The sequence below is a fragment of the Bactrocera tryoni genome, chromosome 2 (genome assembly GCF_016617805.1).
Source record: "Bactrocera tryoni isolate S06 chromosome 2, CSIRO_BtryS06_freeze2, whole genome shotgun sequence".
NCBI lineage: Eukaryota > Metazoa > Arthropoda > Insecta > Diptera > Tephritidae > Bactrocera > Bactrocera tryoni.
In genome coordinates this window covers 6,723,796-6,737,824 of record NC_052500.1, presented here as the reverse complement: position 1 = coordinate 6,737,824, position 14,029 = coordinate 6,723,796, and the positions used below count along the sequence as shown (strand labels likewise).

The 14,029-nt window shown below is 35.0% G+C and overlaps 1 protein-coding gene across 2 annotated transcripts in view; it reads left to right on the top strand.

Moving 5' to 3' along the window:
* LOC120769791 (homeotic protein ocelliless) overlaps positions 1–14,029 on the top strand; it is a 150,577-nt gene that overhangs the window by 43,367 nt on the left and 93,181 nt on the right. For both annotated transcript variants that reach the window (XR_005704887.1, XM_040096976.1), the window contains exon 2: positions 1,463–1,586. Coding sequence is in view for 1 of the 2 variants with exons in the window: in XM_040096976.1 (XP_039952910.1) it covers positions 1,490–1,586 (97 nt within the window). In the remaining variant the exon portion in view is untranslated. The remainder of the gene's footprint in view (positions 1–1,462; positions 1,587–14,029) is intronic.

Genomic DNA, 14,029 nt, shown 5'->3' with positions numbered 1-14,029 from the left:
ATGTTAGCGCAGCGGCAATGCGACGGCGCCAACGACTTTCAATGAGCGGACGCGCTCCTTCTCGCTTATATGCATGTACATATGTGTGTATGAATATGAGTATCGTGTAGAGATGTGGTTGTTATTACTCATATTCGAACGTTTGATAATTTACTTCAATTGAATTGAATTCAAATTATTCGTTCAAACGAATGCGTGATTGAAATTTTTAATTTATGTTCATTGTATGTGCGGTAAATTTAATTCTTCATACATGTCTACTTACTATATGCATGTATGTATGTGTGTATGAAGTGTGGTGAGAGAAAAAGCGGGCATATGTTTGTTATATTGATTGTGTGCCGCTGATAATCTTTATTAGATCATATGTTCTAGCAAAATGTTCTACATATTCTAATTTGCATATATATACATATGTGCATATACTTGTGTCACGGTCTATATTTACATTTACGTATCTACGAAATATAATACGTTTGTATGTTTCTGATTTCAAACTGATCTGTAATATTTTTGCGTACTTTATACATCGAATGGGTTACATGATATTTATTTAGTGGAGAAGAGAAAAAAACATACATATGTATGTATGTTATGCAAAAAATAGTATGTCTATGTTCATAATTTTAAAATGCTTAATTTCGTCTTCAAAATCTATGTTGTTTCCCTCAAAGTAATCTCCCTTGGTCGTAATAAACTGGTGCCAACGTTTTTCCCAATCCTCGAAACAGTTGTTAGATTTCCGGAGTAGCCTTCAGTGCGCGTGACGATTCTCGTTTAAGGTCTTCAATTGACCCTTTTCCTTAAATGTAGCTGATTCTGCAACCTTTGTTATATTAAGCCGAGATAGCAACCTTTTTTTGCATTTGAGGTCGCTGTCCCTTTTGTTTACATTTTATGAGGTCAATGCCTCTTTTGTTTATATTTGAGGTCAATGAACTTTTTGTTTACATTTGGCAGTGTCCACAACCTTTGTTTACCTTTAATCAAGACACCCACCCACCTTTGCTTATGTTTGGGGTCACTGAACCATTTGTTTACATTTTATGGGGTCAATGGTCCCATTGTTAACATTTTTGGCTAAGATCAGTGACCCCTTTGTTTACATTGGAGTTAATGTCCTTTGTGTTTATATTTAGCCGAGTCCAGAGCAGGTGGTGGTTCTGTGGCGATTACTTCTTGAAAGAATTTAAGCAGATTTAATTTAAAACGCTTCAGATGGTTTATTCAATAATTGGTATATAAGAAAGAAAACATATTTACAAAATGTATATATTTCCCCTTAAAAATTTCAAAATTTTTATTTTTTATTATTTAGAATAATTTTTGTTTTTTTTGTTTTTGTTAAGAATAATATCTTTACTTTTGCGCTTAACTGTGGCTACAAATATTTATATTCCTACAAATACTCAAAATAAATATCTTTATTTATAAAAAACGTGTCTACGTCATCTCCTTTCAGCTTGGTCCTGCTGCCGCGGGAAGAGGCATGTTCTGCTATCAGTGTCCGCCGTCGCTGCATCCATGTGGACCGCATCCATCACGCTTGCCAACACTGGAGTATCCGTTCGCAGCAACGCATCCATGTAAGTAGTTAATGTATTTTATATACTTATATGTATGTATACATTTTTATAAATGTAAATATATTTTTCAAAATATCTATGACCCATAAACATAACTACATAACGTCACCTAAAATCCAAAATAACATAATATCATTTTTCTTAAGTTCACAGGCGAAAGAAAAGCGATATAATAGAAACCACTTATATTGGAACAAAATTTGAGTTTTGGGTATAAAATGGTTATATATTGGTTATATAATGGTTATAAAGTGGTTATAAGTCGGTTATATAATGGTTATATATTGGTTATATCTGACAGCGGCAGCTGAAAATTTTATACTGCATATATCTAATATGATTTAGTAAATCGTAAGCAATAAAAAACACAATTTCGCTTTCTTCGATGATACGTTATTTTGTACTTTAAGTGACGATATATGTACATACATCTATATATACATATACATATGAAATTAAAAATATATACAATATTTATATTTATAAGCAATTAGGTTGTTAATAAACACATATCTGCTCACAACATATTGCATTTGCTTTGCATAAACTTATTTACATATCTATTTACATGTACTTGTGAGAATATTTCGAAAATTTCGTCCCTGCACGCCCTTTTGCAGCCCCTTCATTCCCCTTAGCACTCACAAGCCCTAATTAAAACATAATAAAATTAGTGAATAACTGTAAAAGTGCAACTTGCAGTATAATAAATACACAAAAAATGTGCTCATATGTTTACAACAACAACAATAGCTACAGCCGTAGTGCAAAAACGGAAGAGAATACGAAATGCATACAGAGAAACATCACAGATAAGATAAAAAGCCGCTGATAAGAGTGATGTGTAGCACTAAACTAATTCCGCAGCAATTTACGGCGCAAAAGCAAAGCGGCTGATAAGCATCTAGAATGCAAAAGCAAAGCTAGAGGCTAACCTATGTTGGTATGTGTATGCTGATCTATGCGCCGCTCACTCTTCCGCAACACCCAACTCAACTTTAACCAAAACATACATATGTGTGTATGTATGTATATATAGCAATATGTGTATGTATATATGTATGTATATCCTACCCTCTACCGGTCGCTCGTGCACCGTTTTCCTGCACTCTCCCTCAGTCGAACTCGCTGCATGTCCTTCAAATGCATTAACGAATTATTCTATTAGCCTTTGCGTTCGCCAAAGTATTCAAAATATCGTATTACCAATAACAGCAACAACAATAAAGGCCACTTACAACTTTTCTTGTCTCGTTGCGGAGGGTTAAACTTTTAGCAGCAAAACATTTTTTGTTTTTGCATCGGTTTTTCCTGTGTTCTAATGACCTTCGGTCCATTGGCTCTCTTGACATTTGATGGGCGTTTTTCGTACTTACTTTTTTCAGAATTTTTTTGTTTTAATACTTTTTCGTGCCATCTTCTTATTGTTGTGCTTTTCGCTTTTCGTGTTTTTTATGTTTTTTTTTTGGCTATAGCGGGTTCGCGTAAATTGAATCAGAAGAATTTGTGTGCCAATCGATTCGATTATGGTTCGAAAATTTTCTGATTAAATTAATGGACATTGGAGATTCATCAAGTTATTCAATCAAGCGTTGTGGTGAAAATAGTTTGAGCATACGATATTGACATATGATAGGTTGATTGGTGAGCCACATACATACTGTATAAACGGTATACAAATACATATGTATGTATGAGAAAAGTTCAGAGAAATCATAAAGAGTACGTTCACTTGTATGAATTTCGTTCGAAAAGTTTTAAGAATTTTAATTAAATTTAATTGGGGTTCTTATTATTAATCATAAAAAGCGGATATTATACTTAGTAACTCATAGCTTACTTATGGCTATGGATTCCATGTATGTAAGTCTTTTGACCTCGTAATTTCGTAAAATTTTAACAGTTTTCCTATATCTATGTATTTTTGAATGCATTCAGCTATATGCCTTTTATTGGCCAGCGCATTTTTATATTGCCGTTGGACATTTTCCTACCATATTCCCCTAATTGGAGATCTTTTTGAAATCTATAAGGTGTAAGTCCTCTTAGCCCTAACAGATATTTCCTTCCAAGTCTGCCAATATTTCAAAATAGAGATAAGCAATTCAAAATACAGAGCCTTGCCTCCAAAGCTTTTTAAGGTTGATATAAATGAAATTTTTGCCATTCAGACTCTTTAATGGTTTCACAAACAAGAGACCCTGATTCAGGCAAACCGTGGATATGTGGGTATTTGTGTGTAAGATCCGAGGTTTCTTAATCATTCCGCAATACTTTAACCCTCTATATAGTTAAGGGAGAGTAAAATAAGCCTACCTCGAGCGAATACCAAAATTTGAGGGTTTTCTAAAATGAATTTTCGGGATTATGTACCACAAAAATGCCACTTTTTATTAAAACAAATTAATATTCTTATTAAAAAAAAGTTGAATGAATTTTGGAATTTTGCAAAATTGATTTCAGGATCCCGAAATTTTTCGGGACTTAAGCAGTGAAAGTTGCTAAATATTCTTGAACATTTTTGTTTATTTAAAACAAATTATTCATATTATTGATAATAAGAATTACATATGTACATATGTACATATATGCATTTCGGGATTTGGCAAAATTGATTTCGGGATCTCGAAATTTTTCGGGACTTATGATGTGATAGATGCTAAAATATTTTCCAACATTTTTGTTTATTTAAAAGAAATTATTGATAATAAGAATTATATGCATTTCGGGATTTTAAAATATTTATTTCGCGATCCCGAAAATTTTCGGGATTTTGGATCCGCAAATGCAAGTTTATAAAACTTTTTCCGAAATATCAAAAAATAATTGTAAATTTTTTTTGTAATAATAATATTTTGTAATAATATTACCATATCCTAAAAGATGTTACACGGTGGTAAAAAAGGAGGTGCAAGCATTTATCCAATAATTTGTAAGTTTAACCTTTAACTGGTGACATGTAGCCTCACAGGCGTCGCGCGTTTTGCAAATTGTCAGAATTGACCACTTCAAAAAAGTACCATTAAGTGTTCATTGTAATTTTTTTTTAATATTTCATAATAAAACCGCTGTTTAAAACTAGTTCGATATTTTATTACTTACCAATGGTTAGAAAGAAACAGAGTTTTAAAATATTTAAATTGATTTTTACAACAAAAAATTACTTTGAAAGTAGTAGCCTGTGAGACTATGCGTCCCTCATAGTGTTATAAATTTGTCACGTCCCCAGTTAAAGGTTAAGGATTAATCATGAAATACTTTCTTGCAGAATATTATTTTTTATAAAAAAATTATATGCGTTTCAGCATTTTGAAATATTGATTTCGGGATCCCGAAATTTTTCGGGATTTAGCAATTGTGAATCGGTAAAAATATTCTTCAAAATATAACAAAATAATGAAATTAAAAATTTTTTTTGCAGCTTATACATAAAATTGCTATATTCTAGAAGGTAACATTCGATGGTAAAAAAGGAGGTGCATGTATGTATTTCTCTCTTAAATTGTCAGTTTGAAAAGTAATCTGCATACATTTCTGTAGAAAACTATTGTTTCGATATAAGTATCTGCAGTATGAATTCGAAAAGAATTTAGCGCTGTTAACCTACATATGTATATGTATGTATGTGCATATCAATTTATTAAGTTGGGGTTTACCTCTCTATCCGAACTCTCTCTCCCGCTATTGCTGTCCTTTAAAAAGAAATGTGTTCGTTCTCTCATAACATATGTATATAGGAGTACATATGTATAAACATTGTATATTGTCACTGCATTCTTTTAGTAATGAAAAAGTTCCGATTTCGCCAAGGCCAAATGCCATTGCTTGCCATCACTCATATATGTATACATATAAGTTCTTGCACTCCATCAGTCAATAAGCGCTGAAATCGAATTGACAACGATTTATTCGATTTGCGTAGAGCGTTGAGTGTTGCGACTCGCAAAAGCATTGCAATTACAGCTGAAGGACAAACCGAAGCGCCACAAAGGTGTGTCATGCCAAAGAGCAGCAGCGAACGAAAAATCAATTTTTCTCATTGAAGCAATTATCGAGATAACGCTGATTGCGCGAGAATGAAGAGAAGCCAAAAAATAGAAAACCATGTAGACGCTTGTGGGGTGCTAATTATATCGGAATGTGCATAAGTATGTAAATTGGTGGCGAGTGGAGCAGCAATATGTAAGCATAGGTATGCACATGTGTCTGTGTGTGTGCCTTAACGACAATCAATGCATGTAATTGTAATTACATTGTCGCCTTTGTCGCACGCGCCAAAGTGTTGCTGCCGTCGCCCCCGTCGCCCCCGTCGCCTCTAAGCGTTGTAGGCGGCTTTTCTTCAAAGCCAAAGGCGGCTTCATTGAACGTCTAAAATCAGAGCAAAGTAATTTTTGGTTACGAAAATATTTCCATTCAAATGCAACACTCACAATCAATCAATCAGTCAATCAATCAATCAACAGGCGGCACATCAAGCATCAAGCGCTATGATTTCCAAAACAAAAGCGGAAGAAGAAGCACAAAAAAAATGAAAACAATCCAAGCCATCGATTATTCACTGCACAACACCTGAGCCTGAGCACATAACGGTACGCCATATAGCGTTGCTCCTGCGCTGAAGCCGAGCGAATTGCCGCATTGCTGGCTTGGCGCGCATAACGGCACCGTGATTATTGCATCTGCGATTATTGAATTTGCATTGATAAATTTGCATATTCGAGTGTGTGTGTGCGTGTGTGCATTTCGATTGGTTGCGGAATTTCGGCGCGCAGCACTCTCATGCGCATATAACCGTAAAAGGCGCCGCCGACACGCTGGCAAATAGCGCGAGTGTTGATTCCATTTTGAGGCGCTAATGATGCCGCCAAATGAAAGTGCACTTAATACATATGTATGTGGCATATACATTCATATATGTACATAACTATGTATATGTGTACATAAATATATTTCTGCATGTGTTTATATGTACATATGTGTGCGTTTTAGTGCCATGCCGCCGTTAGTTTTGCTATTTGCGCAGGAAATTGCGGTGTTGCGACTGTGATTGCTGGTGAATTCGTAATTTTCGGCAAATATTCATAAAAGCCGACACCGTCAAAAGCATATCAATGCTGATATAAAATAAATAGACAAATCTGTTAGTTGTTAAGTGGATATCAAAATTTACATAGACTCTTCAAATATTAATGCACATGTTGTATGAACATACATACATATGTATGTATGGTACACAAGTACTTCCTTTGCTATTTTAGTTTGAAATTTAACATGGCACTAGTTTCGTACCAGTACGGCTACTACTTCCTATGAGAGTAGTTGTTTACTGAAGTGAAAAAATTTTAATAATAATCAATAAAAAATGTTTTTATACATAAAATACGTATATTTTGGGGTTTTAGACAGTTCTCAGTTTTTGAACTTTTATTTGTATGACTGCGCCTAGATGTAGGCAACATTTCATTTAACACAAGTCAGGACTACCGAAACTCCAGTAGGCATAAGGAAGCAATGAACAATCACATATATGTACATAAGTGTTTCCGTTACTTTTGTTTATTCGCCCTTAAGAAAGTCATAAAAGCTTTAAGAGCTTTTATGGGTTTCGAGTAAAATGATTTTACAAAGATTTTGTGAAATTTTCTGAGAAAAGACCTCAGAGAAAAGTTGCTTTCGCGTTGACAGCAGAGATCCTTACAGTAGTAAAAAGAAAAAAATACTTGTTTTGATTAGACATTGGTAAAAATTTATCGGTTTTTTAGTAGTTGTAATTGACAAAAGTCTTTGTAAATTATATCTGAAGACCTGTGTAAATTTCATATAAGTCGGTTGAGTAGTTCTTGAGAAATCTTGGTAACCGACTTAAAAAATATAGTTTTGGGAAAAACGCGTTTCATGTGACTGTACAGCTGACCACAAGGGGTTGCATGGGTTTCCTCGGATAAAAAACATAACTTTTTCAACATTTTTTTCTCTTATAAAAAAATTAAATTTTTATTGTTACAAACATACACTATTAACAAGAAAATTCTAAAATTTTTGGAAAAAAATATCTTAAACTCGGCCATTGAGACGTTATTTCCGAAGACCTCTCTGAAAATAGATGCGCCTGCGTTGACAGAATAACTCCTTACAAAAGCATCTTAAGTGAAAAACACGTGTTTTAGTTAAAACCTTAACTTAGAACTTGGACGAAGGATAAAAACTGAAAATCGATTTTTTGGCAGACATTTTTACAAAAAAATTAATATTTCGGTGAAAATTAAAATCGATGTAACCCTTGTAACCCATATAACAGTAATATCTGGTAGCGCTCTCTAGATACCTATTAATAGGGACACCCACCATAATGTGAAATTTCGTTAGATTATATCTTTAAAAAGAACATATAAAATAGAATTTTATATCGAGAAGAACAGCTGAGGTCTGGAACACTAGCAAAACAGCGCATACCATAAGTTTCCTTGGGGCAGTGTTGATGGTGGACAGATCAGAAGGCTGCTACTTCTAGTCAAATATTGTAGAGGTCAGCACAGAGCACCTACCGTTAAGATCCCAATTTCAGAAAAATGGATTCGGCGAAATGCAGAGTAAGCGCGGAGGATGAGGAGATGCTTGAACATTATCTATGCGAATGCCCAGACTTCAGCCGGATGTTACGCGATATATTCTGCGGATCTCTCCGTCTGGTTCTTAAACGCCTCCTTTTTCAACCAACTGACCAAGACATAATTGATTAGATTGTATGTAGCTGGGCTTTTCTCAGAGCTCGTAGATCATTAGCGGCTTACTGCTGCTTATCCTGTGCACTAAGAATCAGAGTAAGTTAACAACAATTTTGATGCATGAATTACTATCTACATCCACTGCTGAGTTATGAGTCGAGAAATAAGTGCGAAAAGTAACAGGTCAATTGTTGGTCATTGAATGGGTATTTGGTTCACACGATTTTTAGTTTTAATTAATGATATTTCACTTTTAAAGAAATTATCAGAATAACGCGAAGCAATCGAATTTTTCAGCTATTTCGAATTGATATTTCGGTCAGTACGAATAAAAAGCCCTAAGAACCTTAAAATTAAGAACCACAGAGAACTAAAATTTGTCTGTTTTCTTGCTGAGTCACCTCAAAATTCGACGATTTTACGCCATTTTGATGTAATTGAATCTAAAATTGGTAGAATTGCTTATGATGAAAGGAATTTTATATGTAATAACGGTAAATGACTTGAGAAATCCATTATAAGTGGCAAGTGGTAATGTATTTCAATAGCAACCCTGAAAGTCGATGAGTGTTAAAATATCTGAGAAACTTCAAAGTGAAATATTTATTGCGAATTCAAAATCAATCACACCTCAAACACATATTCATTTCTAGGCATAAAAGTTGATAGCCATTACTAAATGTTATATTTATTTTGACACTTATTACTTAGCTTTTAGTTAACTTAATTATTTAGCCATACGCTAGAGCTCCTTGACAACTTCACCATGAAATACACAGTTAACGTGACAAGCAGACACCTGCTTGCAATTTAATCCACCAGACCTGCTTGGAATACGAAATCACATTAGTACACCTTTGAGCGAAGTGAATATTTACTTAACTAAAGGGAAGCGCCAAACACACACACACACATACAAGTACATATATTTGCTGGAGTAAATAGATAGTTGCTTGCCCTGGAGCAAGAGATGCAAGCGCAAATATGGTGGAAGTCAATGCATACCTAAACACAAACATACATTCATACATACGTATGTGTGTGTGACTATTGGCAAACTATGTTTGGATATAAGTATCTATTTGTGTAGATTTTATATATATGTACATACATATGTATGTATTAGGGTGGACCGACATTTTTTCACTTTTTTATTATCCAATTATCAACATTAAAAGCTCACACTTTGAAAGGGTTTTTTCGTCATTTTGGATAATAATTTTATTTCATCTAAGAAAAAATTTAATTTTTTTTGAACCACCCTAATACCCATACATATGTGTGTGTGACTATTGGCATGACTATGTTTAGATATATGTAACTATTTATATAGATATTATATATTTTTATATATTATATGTATGTCTATTAGGGTGGGGCGAATTTTTTTTAAATTTAATTTTCAATATTAAGAGCTAACATTCGTCATTTCAAATTGATTTCATCTAAGAAAAAAATTTGACCAACCCTAATACATACATACATACAGCTATTGACAGCTAATTAGAATCACTCCCTTTTTGTAAGGTGCTGATGAGTATAATGATTAAAAGTTTTGGTATACCGTAAGTGATATTCCTAAAAGCCAAGCATTGCTTGTGTTATTCTATGTACTACTAAATTCGCTCAGTTTTGTAGTTGCACAGTTGAAGTTGCGTTAATTTTTTCCCAAATAGTAAATGCGTTACGATATAGAGGGTGAATTAAGTGCGACAGCTAATTAGAAACAGCTGTTTAAAGAATTAAAATAATGCTGACATTCTACATGAAACTGAAGACGAATATAATGTCCAAATATCCAAGAAAACAATTTCCCTGCATTTGGTCGAATTTGGACTTCACGGTAGCACGTGCAGCACGCAGAAAACCACTTCTGACTAAAATGCAAAGTAAACAACGCGTAGACTTTTCCAACTCTTATTGATCTTGAATAACAAATCAATGGCAGTATGTTGTTTGGAGCGATGTAACCCAAAGTAATCGCAGATCTATCAAGAATTTGATCCTCGCATTGTTTCACGCGTAGTGAAGCATGGTGAAAGATCAGTCATGGTGTGGGAATGCTTTTCCTGGAATGGTGTAGTTCCGCTCCAAACGATTGATGTAATCTTAAAAAAGGAGAAATACGTCGACAATTCTAAAAAATGTCATTCTGCCATGGACTAAGGAGAAATTTGCCTGTTATATGGAAATTCTAACAAAATAACAATCTAAAGCATATGGGAAAGCTGACACAAAAGTTTTTCGTTGAAAATTCCATGAATGTTTGGGAGTGACCTGAAGAGAACAAATCGGGGTTCATATCATAAAAGCTATAGGTACCAAAAATATCACAAATATGCATGTCCTTTTTAATGAAATTAAAACGGCATGGCAAGCAACACTAGTGGCGCGCTGTCAGAGTCTTGTAACGTCAATTTGCAGTGGATGTGAAGCAGTATTAAAGTGAAAGGGTTAAGTAACAAAATACTAACTGAAAGTAAGCATTTTTTTTCATAGCAGTATTTTTTGCTGATAAAAAATTTTCGTTTCTAATTAGTTGTCGAACTCAAATCTACACATTTTTGGAAAAATTTACAAAAAAAAAAAGATTTTTAATTACAATTTTTACTATTAGAGTTTAAGTTTAGCGTAAGTTTCAATAAAATGAGTGAAAAAACAGCAAAAATAAGTGATTTATTGGAAAATAACATCATTTACTTCAAGCTATGTAGCGTTTCTAATTAGCTGTCAACAGCTGTATATCTGTTCACGCTCATATTGAGTCCTAATAACCCAGCGCTATCAAATATCGATGCTGTTTAGATGCGCGTACAGCATATTAGCACTTAAGTAAGCATGCTTATAACTGCATAAGTGGTTGTAATGGCATGTGCATACACACACCGACACATGGATGTAAGCATATTTGCGAGCAATTACTAAGCGGTATGTATATTAAATTACCTTTACGTGCTTCCTTTGCCTTCGAGCAGCATTAACTGCAAATAAGTGTAATGCAGACGCACTTACTTACTCACACATATACACCTGTATGTTTATGTATGTGTATATGAGTGTAATTGTATGGCACGGCGCTTGGATGTTGTCTGGCAAGTTGTTAAAATCTTCGCTGTAATGTGCTCGTAAGTCGTCAAATAATCTTATTATCGCTTAAGTATCTAAATAGCTAAGCAAAATGCTCACACATGCACACTTACACATACATGCAAGCTATGGTTTTAGTGCGTTGGCAAATATGAAGACCATATTGTGTGTTAACAACAAAAACTAGACAAGTTCAATTGCCAATCACTTGAGATATTGCAAGGTTACTCAGTAGTAATAATATATCTACGAGTGCTTGGCCACTATAATCAACCGATTCCGATGATTTGTGAGCGGAAAATTTCTGTTTCCATTGCTGACTTTTATAACATCCAAATATTTATATACTTAAATCCAGAAAAGGTCGTTTTTTCCTAAGAAAATTTAGAGCTTATCGCCGAAAACTGCTTCAGTACCAAATTTTCTTACTTTGTGTTCAAAAGCATATCTTTAGGAGATGACTGAGATGATGTAGTACAACTTATATCATACCTTTACCATAGAAAACCTTTATGTGCGAACCTTAGCGAAGACATTATGTGGTTCGCGAAGCTTTTTTTGTCGGCTAGTCCTTGCCATAGCGTTCAAAAGTCAAGCATTTACTCTGGAAAAGGTTAGGTTAGGTTAAGAGGTTGATCCTAACAGAGATCTCACTTGGACAACTTATGTAACGTCGGTCCATCGTGTTACGTAAAACTCCTTTTTAATAGATCATTAGGCCTATACAAATCGACAATGCGCTAAGATTCTATCACAAATTTTTTTAAACGGTCAATGTCAGTTTCAGCTATGTATCATGGCTTTGCGAATGTAAGACGGAAGAGATGTCGCAACCTCAGTGTTGCAGGCTGGACAACGTAACAGAAAGTGCATGTAAGTTTTCACCTCACCCTCTTACATATAACTTTGACTCTTTACGTCCGTCAAGAGTTGTAGCTTTACCGCATGAGTTGGCTATTGGACAATGTCCAGAAAGCCCTTTTCTATTGATATTTACTTAGATGAATTTTTCTAAGGGCAAGTAGTTCAGAAGATCTACTGCATTCTGCTCTACTTCAAAAGGATCTTGCGGTAGCACAGGATTGCCTTAAGGAGCGGTCTTAACTACCCATGATTTCGAGTCACAACGAAATTGAGAAACCATAACTTATTCACCTATGTATATGCAGAGCTCAGACAATATAAAAATTACTTTGGTTATGACGCTTTTTTAGGACGTTGAAAAGACATAACCTCAGAATCTGTAAATCTGATACAAAATAGCTGATCCTCCACGTGAAAATTTACGATTTTTCTCGCCAATGCAACAAGCGGAAGCCAAATTTTTCATTTTTGTAAGAGTTTTTCACCATAAATATCTTAGGTTAGGTTAGATGGCTGATCAAAGATCGCACGTGGACTAGTATAGGTAGTCCTTTGTGAGGCCATAAAAAAGAAAAACTCCTATGTTTGAACTACAAACTAGCAAAACGCTTAGTAAATACAAGTTTTCACAGGCGCTGAATTTCCATTCCCGCCAGCTTGGTGGGATGTCTGAGGGTATGCGCTCCCAAGTGTTGTTTCCACCTCATCTTCTTCCCTACAGCTGCTGCGGATGGCTTCTGATAGGATTCCCAGTCTTACTACAATAGGGCAATGGCCCATACTGAGGGCAAAGATATTACTAGCTCTCATGCGAGCGATCTTGATCCAAAAGGCGATTTCAACGCATATTCCGATGGTGGCCCCGCGCTGGCCAAGCCTCCGCGAAGCTCAGCTATAGTAGAACTTAACATGATACGGGATCACCGATTCGCTCCCATTCTACCGATAGCGGTTCTAGGGTGTTTTTTCTTGCTACCTCATCAGCTTTACGGATTCCTGCGATTTCGCTGTGGTCTGGCACCCATACCAGTCTTATCACAAAGACACTTGATGCTATTGATAGCGAGGTTATGCACTCTTTGTCCAGTCCTGAACGCACTGTTATTGAGTTCAAGGCTAGTATCGCCGCTCTGCTATCCGAGTGGATAGTCTCTCTCTGAAGGAGGCTGCACTTTGAATCAGTAAATCTACTATGCTATCTTAATGGCTGCAACCTCGGCCTGGAAGACACTTTAATAGTCAGGAACTGTGAAACTGGAGTTGATAAAGAACTCCTGACAGTAAACCCCTCCACTAACGATCCCTCCCTAAATAGCTTTGTGGGAGTGCTTACTTCAGATACGGCAGTCAGCAAACGATTGTCGTCGGGAAAAATCGTATTATTTACGATGTATAGTATCTTAAGTTTGCAAAGTACTCAATTATGAAAAGTGAGCCCGGTTTCATTAATTCCATAATTCAAAAGTGTCTGTCGAAGTTGTCTCCTAAATTTCTACATTTTATAGAAATATTGTAATCTTGTGCAATAGAGAATTAGTTATCAAATATTATCTCATGTTTGTATATTAAGTTAACACTAATTTTAGGTAGAAAATTTTTTCCAATGTCCAATTCCACTTGTTGGGGTCTACAACAGAAATTTTGAGAGAATAGTGTTGTTTCTATAAAGAGAGTATCTTAAAAGGTAAGAAACCTCAAATTTGGGGAACGATTCGAGACGATGTCATGTTTACTGGATCTACAGTAGGGTGATTTCATTAGCAGGTT